Below are 18448 nucleotides of genomic sequence, written 5' to 3'. Positions count from 1 at the left end.
TGGGTACTTGCAGCGGGACGCTCGCGACAGGAAGAGGGTGGGTTTCGTAGAATTGGGGAACAGCCAAACCTCAGGCAGTGAAAGAAAAAGTAACTTTATGATGAAAGCAGATTACAGACAACAGCTTAGCACTTAAAGACCTTAGCCAAGATCTCCTCAGGGGCCCACCTGCCCCTGGACGGGTCTCCTGTGACCATTCCATGGACGCAGTGAAGTGTAGAACAGAGCCCTGGGCTGGCAACCTTAACCTTGTGGAACACCGACTCTTCCTGGGGCTGCTTTCTTGTCAGGAGGGATGAGGTGATCTCAGAGGGCGTCTAGTTTTAAAACAGTATGTTTTTTTCTGGCCTCTTCCACTCCCCAGGGATCCCATGGGAAGTGGGGTGTGTGCATGGGAGAAGTGACTGTAAGCTAAATAGAACAAGAGTGGGACAAAGTCTTCCCTCCAGGACTGGAAAGATGGCAGCAGGAACATGAAGGTCAGAGGCAGGTGACTCCTGGCTTTATGTTGCTTCTTCAGGCCTGGGCTCCTGGCAGGTAGGGCCAGCCCAGCCCGCATAACAACGGCAGCTGAAGGACTCCCAATCTCCAGGGCTGCCATCTGGCTCCAGGTGCAGAAAGACTTCCAGTTGTCCTGGGTCTTGGCAAGCACATCGGCCATGGCCATGGCACCGCTGGTGACTGCAGGCCATGGCTGCTCTGGTCACGTTGATCACATAAGGGCCCAGGGTGCTCACTAGGTAGTCATGGAGATGCCAGCACTCCTCCTGAGGAGAGGGAAGGGATGTATCAATGCTTCTGCTCCATGGCCCTGACATGGTCTTTCCCCATCTCTGGGACCCCAGCATGGGCTGTGTGGCAGGCTGGAGAGGGCAATGATCACCTCAGAACTGGAGAAGCTCAGGTCCCCCCAGAGCACCACGCCGGCTGCCCCCAGTGCAGCGGTCACACCAATGGTCTGCACAAGTTCATCCTGGAGGCAGAGAGCTGCTAAGCCAGGGCTGGGCTGGCCAGCTCCATCTGGCCCAACCTCCACCTTCAAGAACTTTCATGGCTCACTGCCATGATCCGATTCCACCCCTAGAGGAGGGCCCCTTGGCCCTGAGCCTCTGAGTGGCTTCTCAAGCCCTCAGAGAATGTCATGCCTCCCCAGTCAGACCCCTAGACTTCAGTTTTCACTCACCTGGGACAGGAACCTCCCAGAGCTCCGGTGTGTGAGGCGGGCATAGGCCAGGACAGGCAGGGGATGTGGGTGCCCAGCGAGGGCCACACGGAAGGCCTCCTCCAGGCGGTATCGGACAAATGCGTGGTGGTGAGCAGGTGGTAACCTGGGTGGGAGGTATATGCTGGGGAAGAGGGCGCTGGAGGCGGCCCAGAGCCAATGCAGTTGGGTATTGCGGGCAAGGGTGGCTGCATGGCAGTGGCCCGTGTAATTGGAAGCTGTACCATGCCAGCCATTGCCACAGGCCGGGAAGCGATAGAAGCCCCAGAGCCCATGGGGCTGCAGTGCCCGGCCTAGCCGCAGTGTGTCCTCCATCAGTGCACGGGCTGCCTGTTCAAAGCCGATACGGGCCTTGTAGAGCTGCTCCTGGGGGTCCAGGTTGGGGAATACCCGCCGTGCCCAAGCCCAGGAGGCTGTCTGGTAGACCTGGCGGCGGCCCCAGTTCCCAGACCAGAGTGGACACCATTCCTCCCAGTCCAGTACTGCCAGGCCAGCGAAGCCAGGTTGCAGGCTGTGGCGGATCTGATGGGCAGCCCGTGCCAGGTGGCGGTCAAGGGGCACAGCCTGGGGGATGCCCCCGTTGTGAGCTGTGCCCCTCGGCCCAAGGTAGGGATAGAAGCCGAGCTGGTTCTTGTAGAAGATGGTGACATTCTGGCCGTGGAAACGCTGGCCACGGTTGGCTGCAATGCCCAGGGCCTCTAGTGGCAGGTGCACGCCAAAGCGGGCCTTACAGTGTGCTGAGGGCACATTCCACAGCACCAAGAAGGGGCGTTCAGGGGCTTGCAGCAGGGGCTGGCCACATCCCAAGCACAGGGCCACCCCTAGCACCAGGGCCAGGCCTAGCTGCATGGTCATGCCCCAGGGATGGAAACCTGCAGGAGAGAGGGGGTGTGAGCTTAGACTCCATGGCCATGGCCACACCTTCCACACAGCAGAGAAAGCTGGGAAAACTCCTCCAGCTCCTCCTCACAAGAAAGGGAGGTGCGTAAAGCCTGGTTCCCAAGGGGTCTCATAGGCCTCTCAGAGCAGCCACAACCCAAGCTGGCTTGGGCAGCTCCCCTTCTGTATTGTCCATCTCTGCCATGGCACCACCGTGCCCTCTGACACCTCCCCCACCTACAGCTTTCACAAGTCCCCTTCTTTCCTCTGCCCATTTTGTTTCCTGCCCCAAGAACACTCAGCCCCCACCTTGCCTGGCTTAATTTCTACTCAGCACTCAGGTCTCTGCTATGGCATCACCTGCCCTGGGAGGTCTACCAGATCTCCAAGTGGAGTGAGGAAACTTGAGCTCCCACTGTCCCAGCATGGATCCTGCCACAGTATGCCTGCCCTGTCCCTTGGGCTGAGACCCTATCTGTCTAGTTCCCCACTGCCTGTGCCCAATCCAGGGCCTGTAACACAGCAGGTGCCCAGTGAATGGTGATGAGTGAATGTCTCCTTGTCCCCTGGGCCTGGCAGAGTGAGAGAGGTAAAAGGCAGGTGTCCCTCCACCCATGGCCCTAAGGCCGAGGTGGATCTGAGGGCCCCTGCAGGGACAGAGGACCTAAGACAAGGCTGGGAGATGAGGGTGGGGGTCAACAAATACACTGTCACAACCACACCCAACAGAAGCCTTTATTCAGCCACACTGAGAGCTCTGAGCCACAGCCATGGCGCCATCTCCACTGGCACTCAGGAAACATGCCTAGGCTGAAGCTGCCCTCGGGGGATAGAAGCTGAGGGATGGCCAGTGGGCTGAGGCTGGTACTGTCCTGGGCAGTCAACTGACCCAGAAAGACAGCATCTTGCCCTGGGTAAGCCCTCAGATGTCTTTCTCCATCCAGAATATGGGGCGTCTTCTCAGGTCTTGGTATTGAGTCTCCAGCAGGCTTTGTGGAGGGGGCCCTCCTGGAGGTGGGGGTAGGGTGGTCAAGGGCTCAGGCAGGGGTGGGGGTGGCGGTAATGATGACCCCTTGGGGGCTCTTGGGGCAGCTTGGGCAGTCAGGCTAGGGGCCCTGCAGGGTGGCCGGGGAAAGGAGGCCCTGGGGAAGGCACTGAGCAGGGTGGCAGGCAGCCACCGACTGGTGAAGACCAGGCCCTGCACAGGCTCACCCAGCTGGTATCCCAGGTGGGCGTAAAAGTGCATTTGGTCATGGGTGGTGAGGTGTAGCCGGCGGAAGCCCCGGGCCTGAGCAAAGGCTTCAAGGCCCTCCATGAGGCAGCGGCCAAAGCCACGGCCCCTCAAGGCTCGGGCCACCACCACCGTCTCCACTAGGAGGCTCTGGGGCCGGTCCAGCACCCGTGACAGGCGGGCATGGCCCACCACAATGGGGTCTGCCTCTGGCGTGGGACGGGGGCTCAGCAGCATCAAGCAGAGGGGGAAGGCATCTGAGGACTGGCCCAAGGAGTGCAGGCGGGAGGCGCGGCTGCGGGGCCACTGCTCATTGATGAGGTCGGCACAGGCATCCAGGAGCTCAGGTCGGCAGTGCACAGGCTCCAGGGTCAGCTCAGCCAGGTTGGGGGCTGGGGTCTCCTCTGGCTGGCGTGCGGGATCCAGGGTCAGCTCAGTTGAGCCAGGACTGAGGGTCATCTCTGGATGGCATGCAGAACCCAGGGTCAACTCAGCTAGCCTGGGGCTCAGGGTCAGATCTGGCTGGTGTGTAGGATCCAGGATCAGCTTGGCCAGGTTGGATCTCAGGGTCACCTCTGGCTGGCATGCAGGATCCAGAGTCAGTTAGGCTGGAGTGGTACTCAGGATCAGCACCACCTGGTGTATAGGGTCTAGGGTAGGAGTCAGCTTGGCTGGGCCAGGGCTCAGAGTCAGCTCTTGCCTACATGTGGGATCCAGGCTCAGATGCCAGGCTGGGAGCCAAGGTCATCTCCTGCTGGGTTCCAGGTGGCTCAGTGCCAGGCTGGGGGTTAAGGCCACAGTCTCCAGGCAGTGGTATCTCCTGAGACCAGAAGGGTGCTCCTCCTGTGGACAACAGCCATGCTGGGCTGTGCCAGAAGGGAGGATGGGGCTGGGGCAGGGAGTGGCTGACAGAGTGCTAAGGAGGGCCACGCATCCTGGAACTGGTGGGCTGCACCTTGTCCCCATACTCACCTGATGGCACAGGTGACCTGGAGGATCCCATCCCCTATACCTGGGGGACCTGACTCAGGTGGAGAGCAGAGGGGATGGATCCTGGGTGCTCTGCCTTACACTGGATGGAGGCTGAGGGCTAAAGGCTAGGGCAGAAATCAAGACTCCAGGCCCCAGCCTTCTCTGACTACCGCTTTGTCCTCCCCAGGAGAGTAGATCCAGCCCTACACCATTGCAGCTGGCTGGCCATCAGACAGAGCACACAAACTAGACACCATGACCCCCTGCTTAAACGCTGTATTCCCTTCGGAGGGAACACAGCTTCCCTAGGAACTCCCCTAGGGAAGTTCCCTGTCCCACCCTTCTCCCTACACCAGGTCCCCGCCTTTTTGACCACCTGGGCCATGCCTGCCACCTAACAGATATTGGGGTGCCATTCACCCACCCATCAGGCTCAAATTTCCCCTCCCTGGACTGCCTTCCCTACCAGGGGCACAGAGTCCCTGGCTCCCTCCCCAACACTGCCCAGCTCAGGACACTTTGACTGGGCATGGACCCAACTGCCCCTCAGAAAGGGCCCGGCTCACACAGCAATGTGGCTCCTGCAGGCCTGGTTCCCCACTGGCCTGTTTCGTAGACACCCTAGCTAGATAAGAACCACAGCTTCCTTCCTACATCCACAGGGGTGTCCAACGGCTACCAGGTTGGGGGCTCAGACCTCCTGACCCCGAACTCCATTGTGTGCCCATCCTACCACAGGCTCTGCTGGCAGAAGGGTCAATGCTCGGGGATTTCTAGCGATAGGTGGCCGCTGGGCCCCACCCTTCTACCCACCTGTTCCAGAGAGGATGCCCTGGCTCCCCTTCCCCACCTCCGCAGGAAGGCCCCGTGAGCTTGAGGCCAATTCCACACTGATCAGTAACAGGTAGCCCCCTCCCCTCATACCACATCCCACTCAGAGGGCTATAAGCCCCTCACCTGCATCAGCCACCTCCGCAGCAGCTGCACCCCTGGACCAGGAGAGAGGAAACCCCAGGATCCGCCCCTGAGCCTGGAGCCCCAGACTTCCCCCTCAGGCTTAACCCTTTCTGTGCCAACCCCACCCACTGTGGGTGGGGCTCCCGGGTCCACAGAGAGAGGCGACAGTCTCTCCTGCCTCGGTTTTCCCCTTCCTCCCACTGGGTGACAAACCGTGGAGTTTGGGGGTGGGGGCTTCGGGAGCTTGACTCCGGGCGGCTGTGGCTCGGCATGCTCTGGGAGGGAACGACAGACGCAAAGAGGGCGTGCGGGGCGGCTTAGTCACTTGAGAACTGTACGCGCGGAGCGGACGGGGAGAGCGGGGGACAATGAGGACGAATACGCCGCGCATGGGGAGGGGGGCAGTACTGACATGCTGACGCCTGGCTCCGGGACGCTCCGTGTCCTCGCTCCACACGGATCTGTATCTCGCTGTCTCTGGCTCGGACTCCTCCGGCACGCGGCGCTCGCACCCTAGCGGTGAGGCGGACGCACTGCAGCCGTCACGGCCCGCGGCACACCACCGGGTCCCGGGTCTTCGGGGCGGCTAGCCCCCGGCCCCCGCCCCTCGCGTCATAACACAGACCCGACGCAGACTAGATCTCTGCCCTGGTTCTACCTCTGCCCCTCCCGCCCTTGCTTATCCAGGCCCAGCTCCCAGTGAGCGCGAACCGAGCGCCAGCTCCATTACGGGTGGGCTGGGCTTCCATCTCGCCCCGCCTCGCCCCGCCCCAGACTCAGATAGGTCTCCCCCCCAGTTCAGCTTTGTTTCGGCTCACGTCAGCCTCCTGCCCAGCGTGGAAACGGTCAGGTGGAGCTTCCTCCCGAAATTTGGGCCCAACCCTGAGAAGCAGCCGCCCTCGGACAGACATCAAATCTGAGCAAGAGAAAAGAATTTTCCTGTGCCCTCTGGATCCCAGCGCCTGCACGTTTTAGGTGCTCAATAAACAGCTCTTGAAGTTAGAATCATGTCTGCTTTATTTGTGAGGCTGTTACCTCTGAACGGATTCAGGCTGCAGTACAGGGCTGATTACCGTCGACATATAGTAGGAGCCAAAGGGCTCCATCGCTATAGAGGTAGAGGTAGAGGGTAGAGATTCAAACCCAGATTCACCTGGGTTTGAATCTCAGCTGCTCTATTTTCTGTCTGCAACCTTGGGTAAAGTGCTTACCCTCCCTGTGTGTGCCTCAGTTTCCTCATAGTGTCATGTTAGGATTGCCCAATTAAGTTAGACTACTTAAAATGCCTAGCACAGGACTCGGAAAAAGTAGGCACCCAGTGAATGTCAGCTCTTTCTTCCTTCCTTCCTTCCTCCCTCCCTCCCTTTCTTTCTTTCAGCATGCGGGATCTTAGTTCCCTGACCAGGGATCGAACCCCCGCCCCCTGCAGTAGAAGCACGGAGTCTTAACCACTGGACCGCCAGGGAAGTCCAGAGCGTCAGTTCTTGTGATTGCTGCAGTTTAAAGACTGGCTCAATGTCTCTGGAAGAAATATTTTTAACTCTGCTGGGTGGGTGCCCAAGGCTCTAACACCTTATGCAACTATCTTGGTCTGTAAGCAGGTGTGAATGGGCTAGCATATGCTCATGACAGTGCCTGAGTGTACTTCTGACTGTGACCATGACTCGTGACTGTGCCTGTACTTGAGAACGCTGTAGCCAGGTCCAGATTGCATTAGGTACTCAATGTGTGCATGTGCCAATCACCACATGCCTCACTGCTCACACCATGTTCCCGTCCACCCATGGTAGCAGCGACATTTGAACTCCACAGCCAACCGATCCTTGAGTGAGAGGGCACCTCGGAGGGTCAGAGGCCCACCACCAGGCGTGGACTCGATGGAGAAACTGGTGGGGCTGAGGATGAGGCGGGCCTCGGGGTGACTGGGGCGCCGAGCACAACGGCCATGGCCAGAGCACAGGACTTGACTGCACAGAAGAGCCCCACTGGTCACATTCAGGATGAAGGGCCCCAGTGTCATGTCAACATACTCCTTGATGGCCTGGCAGGATTCCTAGGTGGGAGGGGGAGCGTCAGGACACCACGGCCATGCACGGGTCCACCTAGGGCATTGAGGCACTCACCTGCTGGTCAACCAGGACTGCAGGGGTAAAGGGTGGGCCAGGGTCTCCCCAGTCAGCCTGGAAGCCCCACTCCTGCCCCCACCCTCACCCCCATCCTGGGCTTGAGCTCACCTTGGTTCTTGTGTTCTCCCAGCTCACCCAGAGCACCACTCCTGCTGCCCCCTGGGCTGCACTCTCCCCCAGGCTGTGCTCCAGCTCCTCCTGGGGAAAGGACAGCATAGCTCTGTGGGGCCTCCCTCCGTCCCCACAGCAGCCTGCTGTAACACTATTGCATGGGACAAATAATTCATAGCCTGCTCTAGCTGTGGTGGCCAGAAGCAAGCCTGCTCTTACTCTAGCCTGTGAGTGCCATGCAGGCAGGGATGATTTCTTTCTGAAGAATGCTGAATTGTCTGTGCCTAGCACAGAACTTGGCACACAGTAGGTGCTCAAAGAATGTGAGAGGGAATGGATGAAAGTGTCCCAAGGCTAAAGTGCCCCAGGGCTATGTGGCCTCACTTACTGGACTAATGCCTGACAATGTAGGTTACAAGGTGGGTGGGGTCACAGGAGACTCACCAGGGGCAGAAAGCGGTTAGTCATGTCGTAGAAGATCTGGACGTAGGGCAGCACTGGCAGATCAGGGTACCCTGCACCCACGGCCAAACGGAATGCCTCACCCACACGGTGCTGCACAAACATCCGTGCCTTCTTTGTGCCCTCCAGTGCTGCAGGCAGGTAGATGCTGGGGTAGAGGGCACGGCTCTGGCCCCACAGCCACCCCAGCTGGTCATTCTCGGCACGGATGCCTGGTGGGCACTGGCCAGTGTAGTTGGGATTTTTAAAGTCATAGTTATAGCAATCAGGGAAGCCATAGAAGCCCCAGAGGCCACGAGGCTGCAGTGCTTGTCCCAGCCTGAGGGTGCCTGCCATCCAGGCCCGCGCAGCCCCCTCAAACTGGTCCTGAGCTGCTGCCTCCACCCAAGGAGCTGGCCAGTCAGGGTGCTGCCCCTGTACCAGTGCCCGTGAGCGCTGCCGGTAAATGTCCTTGGTGTCCCAGTTGAAGGCCCAGCGTGGGCGCCATGCCTCCCAGTCAATAACTGCCAGCCCTGAGAAGTTGGATGCAGGCATGGCAGCCAGGATGTCCCGGAACGCGCGGGCCAGGTGGACAGCCAGGCTGGCATTCTGGGGCAGGCCACCGAATACGGGTTCCCCAGCAGGTGTGTAGTAAGGGTAGGTGCCCAGCTGGGAGCTGTAGAAAATGGTCATGTCAGGGCCGCGGAAGGTCTGCCCCGGGTTGGCCACCACATCAAAGACACTGACATCCACGTCCACGCCATGCCTCTCTAGACACCACTGGGTGTTTGCATTCCAGATGGTGGCGAAGGGCCGGTTGGGTACCAGGGGGTCCCTGGAGCCTTTGGCCATGCCGAGCAAGTTCAGGAAGAGGGTGCAGATGGGAAGCAGGTGCGCTGCCGTGGCACAGGGCAGGTCTAGAGAAACCTGGCCAGGGGAAGCAGAGCTGAAAGCAGGCCTTGAACTCTCTGACCCCTACTGAGGGCAGGCAGGCCAAGTCCCTTATTAATCCACCTCTGTTCTGGCTTCAGGTAAATATTGACCTGCAGGGTTCAGGAAAGTCAGGGCAAAGGAGAGGCATTGAGGGGAACATGGCCACTAGAGGGCACATCCGAGTTGCCTCTTGGGCCGACCTCTGCCCTCTGTCTCCCACAGGTCTTGTCCTGGCTTGCCCGCCCCCTTTCCCCAAGGGCCACAGAAGCCATGACATCTGTCTTGAGAAGAGTGGCTGAGAGCCAGGCCCTCAGCCCCCAGGCTGGCCGACTGACGGAGGCGGGGGCTTCCCTGTCTCTTTCCCCAGGAATCCTGGCCACCCATGCAGGAGGGCATGCTCAGTGACGCAGGAAAGGTCAGCCCAGCCCTCCTGCACACCCGCCAATCTGCCCACTTGTCCCTGCTGACCTCAGGGCTGAAAGGCCTCATTCTCCAAACTTCCTGACCTCAGGGTGAGGGCCTATGCAGGGCTCAGCAAGATTCTGTTCCTTAACTCTGGCCTCAGCTGCACCGAGACTCTTGGAGGAAGAAGCCGCTGCTAGAAACCCTGAGCTTTTGTAGGGGTCACCCCACCCAGTCTGGGGGCGGGCTGAGGGGCGGGCCCTGGGTTAGAGGGCTGGGCCAGACAGCAGAGCCACCTCTGCACTCCTAGCAAAGTGCCCTTGGTAGGAGGTGGGGCTAGGCCGGAAGTGGCCCCTCCCACTCTGTCAGCACTGGGGCTGGACTTTGTGGCTTTACTTGGGATGGTGTGGGGATGGAGGCAGTGCTTGGGGGCCGTCTGGGTGGCAGATCCGACGGGGTGTGATACTGGAGTGTGGGTGCCTTCCCCACGTGCCTGCATTATGACACCTATGGGCCCTAGGCACTTTCACCTTTGCGGACCCATTCCTCAAAAAAACATTTTAAGGGAATGGTTAGGACTCTGTGCTTCCACTGCAGGGGACACGGGTTCGATCCCTGGTCGGGGAACTAAGATCCCACATGCTGCGCAGCCAAAAAAATACATATTTTTTTTAAAATATATTTTACGACTATACTGGCATAAGGACAGATATAATCCAGACTGAATTCATTATTTTATATTCATTATTCCTGTATTTTTTCTTCTGATTAAAAAAGATTAAAATTAAAACATTTTTGTGGACCCGTATAAGTAGTGTGGCCCTGTGCCTACAGTGCCTAGTGGATAAATCATCCCCCCTTTAGGGACCTGTGTCTGAAAGGAACTGTGTTCCTGAAGTCAGGGCTGCGTTGTCACCCTTTGTATATGTGCTGGATCAGTGACTGTGTCTGTGTAAAGCTCCAGTTAGTGGACATTTGGGACTCTCCACAAACTCCAGTAGTGTGTATGTACAAGTGTGGGACCCAGTGCCTGGGACTTGGTGTGTGTGAGACCCTGTTTTATGACCATGAGACCCCATGTTTGTGTGACCACGGGTATGAGCATGAGTGTATCAGTGAAGACGCGCTTGTTCATTCCTTCGTGATTTTGCTTGTTTGCTGATTCAGACGCTAGCAACTGAGACCTGCTAGGTGCTCAGGCCCAGGCTTGCCTGCCAGAGTGGGGTGAAGGAAACATCATGTTCCTGGCCCAGGTGAAAGCACTGAACAGCCCAGTCTGAACCTGAGCTCATAGCCAGGTCACAGCTGTGTGGGTCAGGTCACAGGTATGTCTGGATAACCTGTGTGTTGGCAGGTTACAGATGTGGGCAGGGTAGCTAACAGGTATGCATGGGTCACATCTGTGTAGGGGAGGTCACAGCTGTGTGTGGGGTCACAGTTGGGTAGGGGAAGTCACAGGTGTTGGGGAGATAGGTCACAGCTCCTCCTTCCTTGCCCTCCCTCTGCTGGCTCCATCATCTTATGGCCTTATTGATCGACACCTGAATCTACTCTCCAGCCGGCCTCTCCCCACCTTGGTCACAAGCAGCCAGGACACAAGCAGCCCTACCCCCACCATGTGATTTGACATCTCCCTCCCAGTGCTACCACCCTCTCTATTCTCTGCCATCAGCAGCCAGAGGGATGAAGGATCACTTTACAACCTGAATCAATATCGATTTGGTGAGGATTGCTTTTCCAGGCTCTAACCACACAATCCCCTTGCCTGTATGCCTCTGGGGAGCACTCTCCACTGTCCAACATCTGACTTGGCCTTGGCATCCAAAGTGCATCTCCCTTTATGCTGTCATACCCCTGAGGATGGCAGTCTTTGCTGGTGTGGTTCATGGGTGCATCCCCAGCACCCAGCCCAGCCCTGGCACATGTGTGTGTTCAGTGTGTTCACTGAACAGGTAGGATAGTCACTATCATCAGACAAAATCAGGCCTGGTGCCACTCTAGGGCCACCTGCAGCATAACCCTCTGTCACACCCAAGCCTCAAACTCTGTCTCCATTTGTGTTCTGTGTTCCTCCAGCCTTTGCCCATGCTTTGTTCCCAGCATCAAGTTTCCCCCCCACCTTTCAAAACTCAGTGTAGGGACTCTCAATGTAGGGACTTCCCTGGCAGTCCAGGAGTTAGGAAACCGTGCTTCCACTGCAGGGGGCAGTGGTTCGATCCCTGGTCGGGGAACTAAGATCCCATGTGCCGTGCATGGTACGCCCACCCCACCCCCCCCAAAAAAAAACCAACCCAACCTCAATGTAGAAAGCACTTCCTTGAGGCTACTTCCCGAGTCCTTGTGGCTGGGGTGCCCTCCTCACTGCTCGACAGTTTCTTGAGTACATCTCGAGCCGGTATTATCTGAGGGCAGGGGATCAGTCATCACTGATAGGGACAGGAGGAATCCAGGTGTGGGTCCAATGGCTGAGGGGAGGGGCAGGGCCCCACCCAGAATAACTCACTTCAGAAGCAGAGGAAGTGAAGCAGGTCAGAGCTGGTATGACAGCTCTGGCTGCTACTTCTCTCCCCTGGGACAGCTGGGGACAAGCTATGCTCTCCCATGGCCATTACAGGGCTGACTGTTGAGGATGCCTCCCCCTCACCCCATCATGCATCTGTGCAGTGGGACAGGGACTGGACCTCATGATTCAGATCCCAATGCCCTGCTTGCCTCCCCCTGACCATACCCAGTGGAGGACTCTGAGCTAGATGGGGAGAAGTGCGTGTGGCTGAAGTCCACTGTCCTTGGGACTGGGGAGTGGAGGAGCCGCCCTTGCCTGTGAGAACAGCAGGGAGGAGTGATCTGGCTACCTGCCCAGCCAGGGAAGATCAAACATCCGCTTTCCCCTTTCTCCTTGGGTGGGCAAGGCGAGGCGACTGGCACCAGCCCAGCTGGGGATACAGTACCAAGTAGGAGAAGCACAATGAGCCCCACCCCTCACAGAAGGTTGTACCCAACTGCTTTCCAATCAATATGGATAAAGCAAGGTCCTTGGTGTTGGGGTAGACTGTGAGTCCCTCCACTCCCAGTGGCCCCTGCCCTAGCAGGACAGCTAGAGTGGGAAGCTCTGGCCTGCAGATCCCAGTGAATGCCTTTTACAGATGAGAAGTCGCCAGCAGAGAGTCTCACAGAGACAGAACTGAGCTCAAACCTTATATGGAAGACCCTGAAATCTCTCTCACATGCCCTGGCCCAGGCACAGACAGTCCAAGCAAAGAAGCAGTTGTTTCATATTTAATTTACAAAAGAGACCCCAAAATAATAATAATAAACTATTCAGGGGCAGGGGAGTAGGGTCAGGTCCTCCCCGGCCCAGCTGTGCCCCTCTTCCTCTCTGGCAGGGAGAGAAGGGGCCTCCCACGGGACTGTCCCTCCCCCTTAGAACAGGGGGTGGGAGCTGGTACGGACACCCTACTGGGCATCCCAGGGGGTTCTGCCCCTTCAGACTCTGGTTTGTCCACCCCTTGTGGGCTCCTACATGCCTAGCAGAGCCCTTGTGGCAGAAGCCAGCTTGCCTGGCAGCTGCGTGAGAGACCCTTACAAAGTCCAGGTGAGGGCCAGGGCGGCCACAGCCAGCAGGCTGGTGAGGTGGGACCCAGACCAGGCCCCACTGGCACCCCCAGCTGCCCGCCTGCGGTCCCACTGGCATTGCTCGCCGCCCCAGCCTAAGTAGCACTGGCAGCGAAAGTGCGTCTGCAGGTGGTTGCGGTCGGCCCAACTGAGTTCCCCCTCTGGTCGCAGCTGCGGCTCACCAGGTGCGTGGCTAGGCACTAGGCGGAAGCTGCTGGCACTGAGGTGCAGGAAGGTATTAGCACTGGGGTCACGGCGCACACAGCGCCCGTGGCCGTGGCACTGGGCCCAGCTGCAATACTGGGCAGCCCAGGACACATTGACGACGTAGGGTACCAGCAACCGGGTCAGGTAATCCTTGAGGTACTGGCAGGTCTCCTGGGGGCAGAGGTCAGGGATCAGGGTCAGCTGTCTCAGCCCACAGGCCCAGATGGAAACTCTGTTTACACTGTGGTGACTGTACCTTCTTTTAACAATGCACACACACACACACACACACACACACACACACACACACACACACACACGCAAGCATGCCTGAGCCCTCACTGTTCCTATTCCTTCTAAGAAGGGGGTGGGGGCAGGGACTGGAACCCAGCAGGGCAGATGAGGCAGGGTGGAACTCAACAGCTGGTCAGGACAGCAAATCCCCCTTCCTGGGAGAAGGGGAGGGACTGTGTCTTCTCTGTTGGGACTGGGGCTCCTTGGGTGGGGGACAGATGAGGGGACCACTTTGAGGTTTGCAGCCAAAAGCACAGACGCTCTGCCTGTCCCTGCAGACTCAGCTCCAGTAGGCTGGGTGGGTCTTACTTACCATGCTGGTGGTGTATCCCGCATCACCCCAGAGGATGACACCAGCTGCACCCAGGGCTGCACTCTCGCCAATGGTGGAGATGAGATCCATCTGTGTGGGAAGGAGATGGTCACTGGGGAATACTGAGACCACAGGGTGAGAAGGACAGACAGTGTGAGAAGGCCCTCCTTCTCACCCCTAGGCAGCAGGTGTTTCACTTTCTCCTTAAATGTTTAAGCCGTTTCCACCCCCACTTCTGGCCTCCCATTCCCAAGCCAAGGGCCCACTTGAGCCTAGTATGTACCTATCAGGATGGACTGCAAAGTCAGAATACTAGGCCCAAGTCCCTGCTCTGCCTGGATTTGCTGGGAAGTTCTGGGTAAATTTCTCAGCATCTCTGGCCCTCAATTTTTGTATCCACAAAATGGAGATAACAATGCCACCCTTTCATAGGGTTACAGAGATAATGAGGTGAGGAGATGTAGAGTAGCCAGTAAGCTTGGGGGCAGGAGGCCTGCAGTGGTTTCCCAAGGACGAAGGCAGGGCCCTGGGAGGCACATACCTCGCTAAGCCCTGTGAGTCCGCGGCTATAGGTGGGCCTCGTGAAGACGTAGACCGGGAGTGCATGGTTGGCATGGTGGGTGTGAGCCACGCGAAGGGCCTCCTGAACACGGAAGCTGACAAAGTTGCGGCCATGTGTGGAGGAAGCGAGTGTCTCTTCCAGGTATACAGAGGGGAAGAGGGCCGTGCTCTCGGCCCACAGCCAGGCCAGCTGGTCATTTCGGGAGACCTCAACATCAGGGCAGCGGCCTGTATAGGTCTCCCAGTTCTGCACATAATCATGGTTGTAACAGTCGGGGAAGAGGTAGAAGCCCCACAGGTGCCGAGGCCGAAATGCCTTGACAAATCGCAGTGTCTCCAGCATGAACTGGCGTGCAGCAAACTCAAACTCATACTGCGCCTGCTTCACTATGCGGTCTGGTGGCCAGTCAGGGTGGCGACTGGCCACCAACTGGCGTGATAATCGGCGGTACACGTCCTTGTCCTGCCAGTTGCGTACCCACACTGGCCGCCAGTCCTCCCAGTCGATGACTGCCAGCCCTGCAGGCTCCTGTGTACGAATGTAGCGTTCCACATGTCCCTTTAGCATCTCCAGGTGTACCCAGAGGCTGCCATTCTGTGGCACACCACCATGCACAGACCTCGCCACCGAATCAAAGTGTGGATACATGCCCAGCCGGTCACGGTAGAAGATGGTGATGTTCTGGTTCACGAAACCCTCATTAGGTGAGGCCTGCACATCAAAGGCCTTCATGTCCTTTGGGTCCAGTGGCACCTTGTGGCGTGGGCCACAGTCTTGTGTGGGCACATCCCATGCTACCACAAAGGGCCGGCCTGTGAAGATGGGTGGTGCTGTGGGCTTCAGCTCCGTGGCCCATGCCACCGCCAACACCAGGGCCAGTGTGACGGCAGGGCCCAGGCCTGCCCACATGCTGGGGGCTGCAGGAAGACAGTGTCACCTGCCTGGCACTAGCTCAGGAACTGGGAGAAAGGTGGGAGACAGCAAATCAGTCTATAGAATCCTGGAGGTGTCCACCCCAAACCCATCCATACTCCCAAAGCCCATGCTGTGTAGGGCACCGTGCCCAGGGTTGTTCAGACCCTGTTATTGGCTATAACAGGTCTGAGAGACCACAGACCACTGAGGCGCAGGAACTCACTGCCAGGGCTCCTTCCTGGAGCAGGTAGCCTACAGCTGGGCAGGAACTTGTTAGGTCTGTGACCCCTCTGAGAACTGGACGAATTGAGCTATAGACTCACTGCCCAGAGACTCACACATGGCTGAATACCACCCAGGACAAGGTTTCTGAGAGCCCCAAACCGAGGCCCACTCTACCCTGTGAAGTACTCTTGGTCCTGAGAAACCACAGCATTTGGGTAAGGCAAGGCACAGCTGATGAAGCAGCTAGGAAGCTGTAACAGCCCCAGAGCCGGTATCTTTTTTTGCACCCGCCCAGCAGCAGAGCGAGGCTAATAGACTTTGTCTCAGCGCAGACACTCTCCCCAGCTTGGTGGAGGCCCCGCGGGGACAAAGGGGTGGTGGATCTCCCACGGTGGCGCTGGCAGACCGGCATTTCCCTCTACAGCTACCAGAAATGATCGCGCCCGCGGGCCAAGCGGTCCGGGGCAAAGCCCACTCCACCTGGCCTTTGTCCGGGACCCCGCCCCCGCCCCGCACGTGGGGGCTGAACCCGGCCCAGAGTTGGGGGGGGGGGGTCCTGGGCCGCCTCCCTGGGGGCTCAGAACAGAGCCCGCGGAGAGAGCCGCCAGGCTCGCACTGCCCTCCCTCACCTCGCGCAGGGAGCCGCCGGGACCTGCGCCATGGCCATCGCCATCCCCGCCCCAGCCCGGCCCGCTCCGGCCGCTCCACCAGGCACTGCCCCGGTTCGGCGCCTCTACTGGCTCCGCCCCCCCAACCCGCGGGCCCTTTAAGAATTCAGCGCGGAGGCGGGCCCTGCGCAGGATTTGCGGCGGGGTCGGAAAGGTGTGCCTGACTTTCGGGTAGCCAGTGCTGCGTTTTGGGCTCCAAGGTCCCCAGATCCTCTGCCGAGGAATGAGACCATCAATCTGGAACCGTGAGACCCCTCCAAATGGGGCTTTCTTGTGGAGTCTCAGCCGTGAGGGCCAGTCAGCCCCAAATTCCCCCCCGCAGCCTGCGGCCGGTGGTACAGTCCTCGCTGCTCTGCGACGCGGCCAGCCGCTTAAAGGGACAGCATAAAGGACGGGGGTCGGGGAGGGAATAAAGGAGGTGGCGTTCCGTCACCCGGCCAGAAGGAGGTGTTGTGGGACCCCGAGGCCTTGGCCGGGGGTAGTAGTGAATCTGGCTCAGCATCCCTGAGCGTAGTCTCCAGTCCTGGGGCCCCTTTGTATGGAAAGGGGGACGGTGACCAGAGCCGACCTCTGGTCTCGCAGGACAGTAATGTGCCGCCCCCTACGAATCAGGGCTCCCTTCCCCCGACCCTGGTCTGAAGGGAATCCCCGCCCCCTGCCAGACTTGGGGAGGGGGCCTAGCACCCGCGTCTTAGCTCTTCCAGGACTGCGTGGAGGCAGTGGTTGTCCGGGCAACACGAGCTGTGGGTCGCAGCTAGGCCCGCCCGGCTGGGGCCAGTAAGCCCAGCGGGCCCTGGGGATAGGGCGTCCCCCTGCCCCCGACCTGCATCAGGCACAGGCCAATCCCTGGGCTCCCATCGCCTCCTGTCCAGTCTCTGGGGGGCCTGTGGGAGCCCCCAAGGCTTCCTTTCAACTCTGAGGAAGCTGCCACCCTTGCAGAAGTTCCTGGACAGATGGCAGAGAAAGCCGGCCCGGCCAGAGGGTTTCCCCTAGGCCCCTGCCCAGTATCCTAAGTCCTTTGGTCCTGTAAGCCCCTCCCTCTGGGGAGCAGGCTTGGAGCTGGAATGGGGGGAGTATTCCTTGCCTCTTCCTAGATCCGCTCCCCCGGGATCCTCAGCTCCCCAAAGGGCCCGGGTCTGTATGGCCAGCCCATTCCCCGCCCGCGCGACTGGGAGGAGAGGCAGGGAGCGCTGCTGTGAGCGCATGTACCAGGGTGCAGACCAGTCGCCTGCCCTGGGCTCACCTGTGTGGGAGTCCGTCGGCCCAGTAGGTCGGCGGCCTCCCTCCTTCCCGGGGTAAGTCTCCAGAAAAGCTACTCGCACCAGCTGCTGCCCTCCGGGCAGCCCGCCGGCAGCTTGATAAACCCCATCCCTCCCACCCGCTCCCGCCTCCCGCCCCGGCCCTTTCTCCTCACTTCCTGCTGCCCCTCAGAGAGGAAAGGGCCAGGAACATGCGCGGGGGAGGGGACCGCCTTGACCGTTTCCCTCCGGCGTGCCCTGCAGGCTGGCTGCCTGCCCCACCCTTCCCCTGAGTAGGCCCTGGCCCAGCAAACTGCACCAGGTGACAGGAAGGCTGGGGGACCTGGTTCAGGTGCCAGCCTCCCCCATGCTGGCAGCTTCCTTAACACTGAAAGCTTTTCTCCCCAACCTGCCCTTAAGGTTGAGGCCCATCCTCAAATCCAGCAGCTTGTGAGTGGAGAGGCCCTGGTGGTGGCGTTTTGGGGAGTCAAACTACTTGGGGGATGTTTGGCAGATGATCCCCCAAAGCAGGTGGTGAAGAAGAGAACCAGCCCTGGGGTGGGGGTGTTGGGGGAACTTACAGGAGCTGAGTCAATTTTTTTCCACTGAGAGCGGAAGCATCCCAAGTGTGACAGAGTGGACAATGTGTTGATGTGGGTGACTGTTGGGGGGAGGGGCAGGGCCTGGGAGGGTTCTGCAGGGTGCTCTCCTGCCAGAGGATGTTCCTGGGTGGATTTCACTAAGATGCTGCAGAGTAAGGGGCTCCTTACCACATGGGTGAGGAAAGGGGTGTATTCCTGTGGGAAGGGGGTGCCCATAACGTGGCTAGCTCCCAGGAGGGCTGCAGCAGGTCCCAGCAGACCCCTCCAGAGGTACAAATCTGCACACTCTCAAATCACCCTGAGCCTACCCGCCCCCCGACCCTACCAGCCCACCTCCTTCATGCCCAGGCCCTCTCTCCTAACAGAAGGCTGTGTAAGACTGGGGGACTGGGGGAGATGGGAACATATCCTGGAGTCTACCCTGATGACCAAGGAGTCCAGGACATGGCATGGGAGGGTGGTGTCCCTGGACCCCTGTGCTGGCTCCACAAGGGACACAGGCCTTAAAAGCTCCAAGGCTGGGGGCCCCTGGGGAAAC

At 59.1% G+C, this 18448-nt stretch overlaps 3 protein-coding genes across 4 annotated transcripts; all 3 read right to left on the bottom strand.

Moving 5' to 3' along the window:
* Positions 1-133: 133 nt before the first annotated feature.
* Positions 134-17382, bottom strand: LOC309966965 (hyaluronidase-2). The gene is made up of 8 exons (XM_082847421.1): positions 17314-17382; positions 14242-15221; positions 13701-13790; positions 12858-13264; positions 5674-5774; positions 1184-2094; positions 884-973; positions 134-767 (listed from the first exon to the last, which is right to left on the bottom strand). Exons 2-8 carry the CDS (start codon positions 15169-15171, stop codon positions 504-506), a joined length of 2793 nt encoding a protein of 930 aa, XP_082703547.1. The 5' UTR covers positions 15172-15221; positions 17314-17382; the 3' UTR covers positions 134-503.
* On the bottom strand, positions 3024-4080 carry NAA80 (N-alpha-acetyltransferase 80, NatH catalytic subunit; the record flags this gene model as incomplete). The annotated part of the gene is given in 3 exon segments (XM_082848703.1): positions 3024-3935; positions 3939-4059; positions 4061-4080. Coding segments are annotated over 3 exon segments (1053 nt in total).
* Positions 6153-9443, bottom strand: HYAL1 (hyaluronidase 1). 2 transcript variants are annotated; one of them, XM_082848701.1, is made up of 4 exons: positions 9341-9443; positions 7943-8866; positions 7496-7585; positions 6153-7314 (listed from the first exon to the last, which is right to left on the bottom strand). In XM_082848701.1, exons 1-4 carry the CDS (start codon positions 9359-9361, stop codon positions 7015-7017), a joined length of 1335 nt encoding a protein of 444 aa, XP_082704827.1. In that variant the 5' UTR covers positions 9362-9443; the 3' UTR covers positions 6153-7014. The 2 variants fall into 2 exon arrangements, with proteins under 2 accessions (XP_082704827.1, XP_082704828.1); XM_082848702.1 differs by having other exon boundaries at positions 7943-8982; positions 9341-9432.
* Positions 17383-18448: the final 1066 nt, after the last annotated feature.

Source organism: Leucopleurus acutus (assembly GCF_964270905.1).
Source record: "Leucopleurus acutus genome assembly, chromosome: 10".
Taxonomy (NCBI): domain Eukaryota; kingdom Metazoa; phylum Chordata; class Mammalia; order Artiodactyla; family Delphinidae; genus Leucopleurus; species Leucopleurus acutus.
The sequence above is the reverse complement of the archived record's forward strand: the minus strand, read 5'-3'. Positions and strand labels throughout refer to the sequence as shown.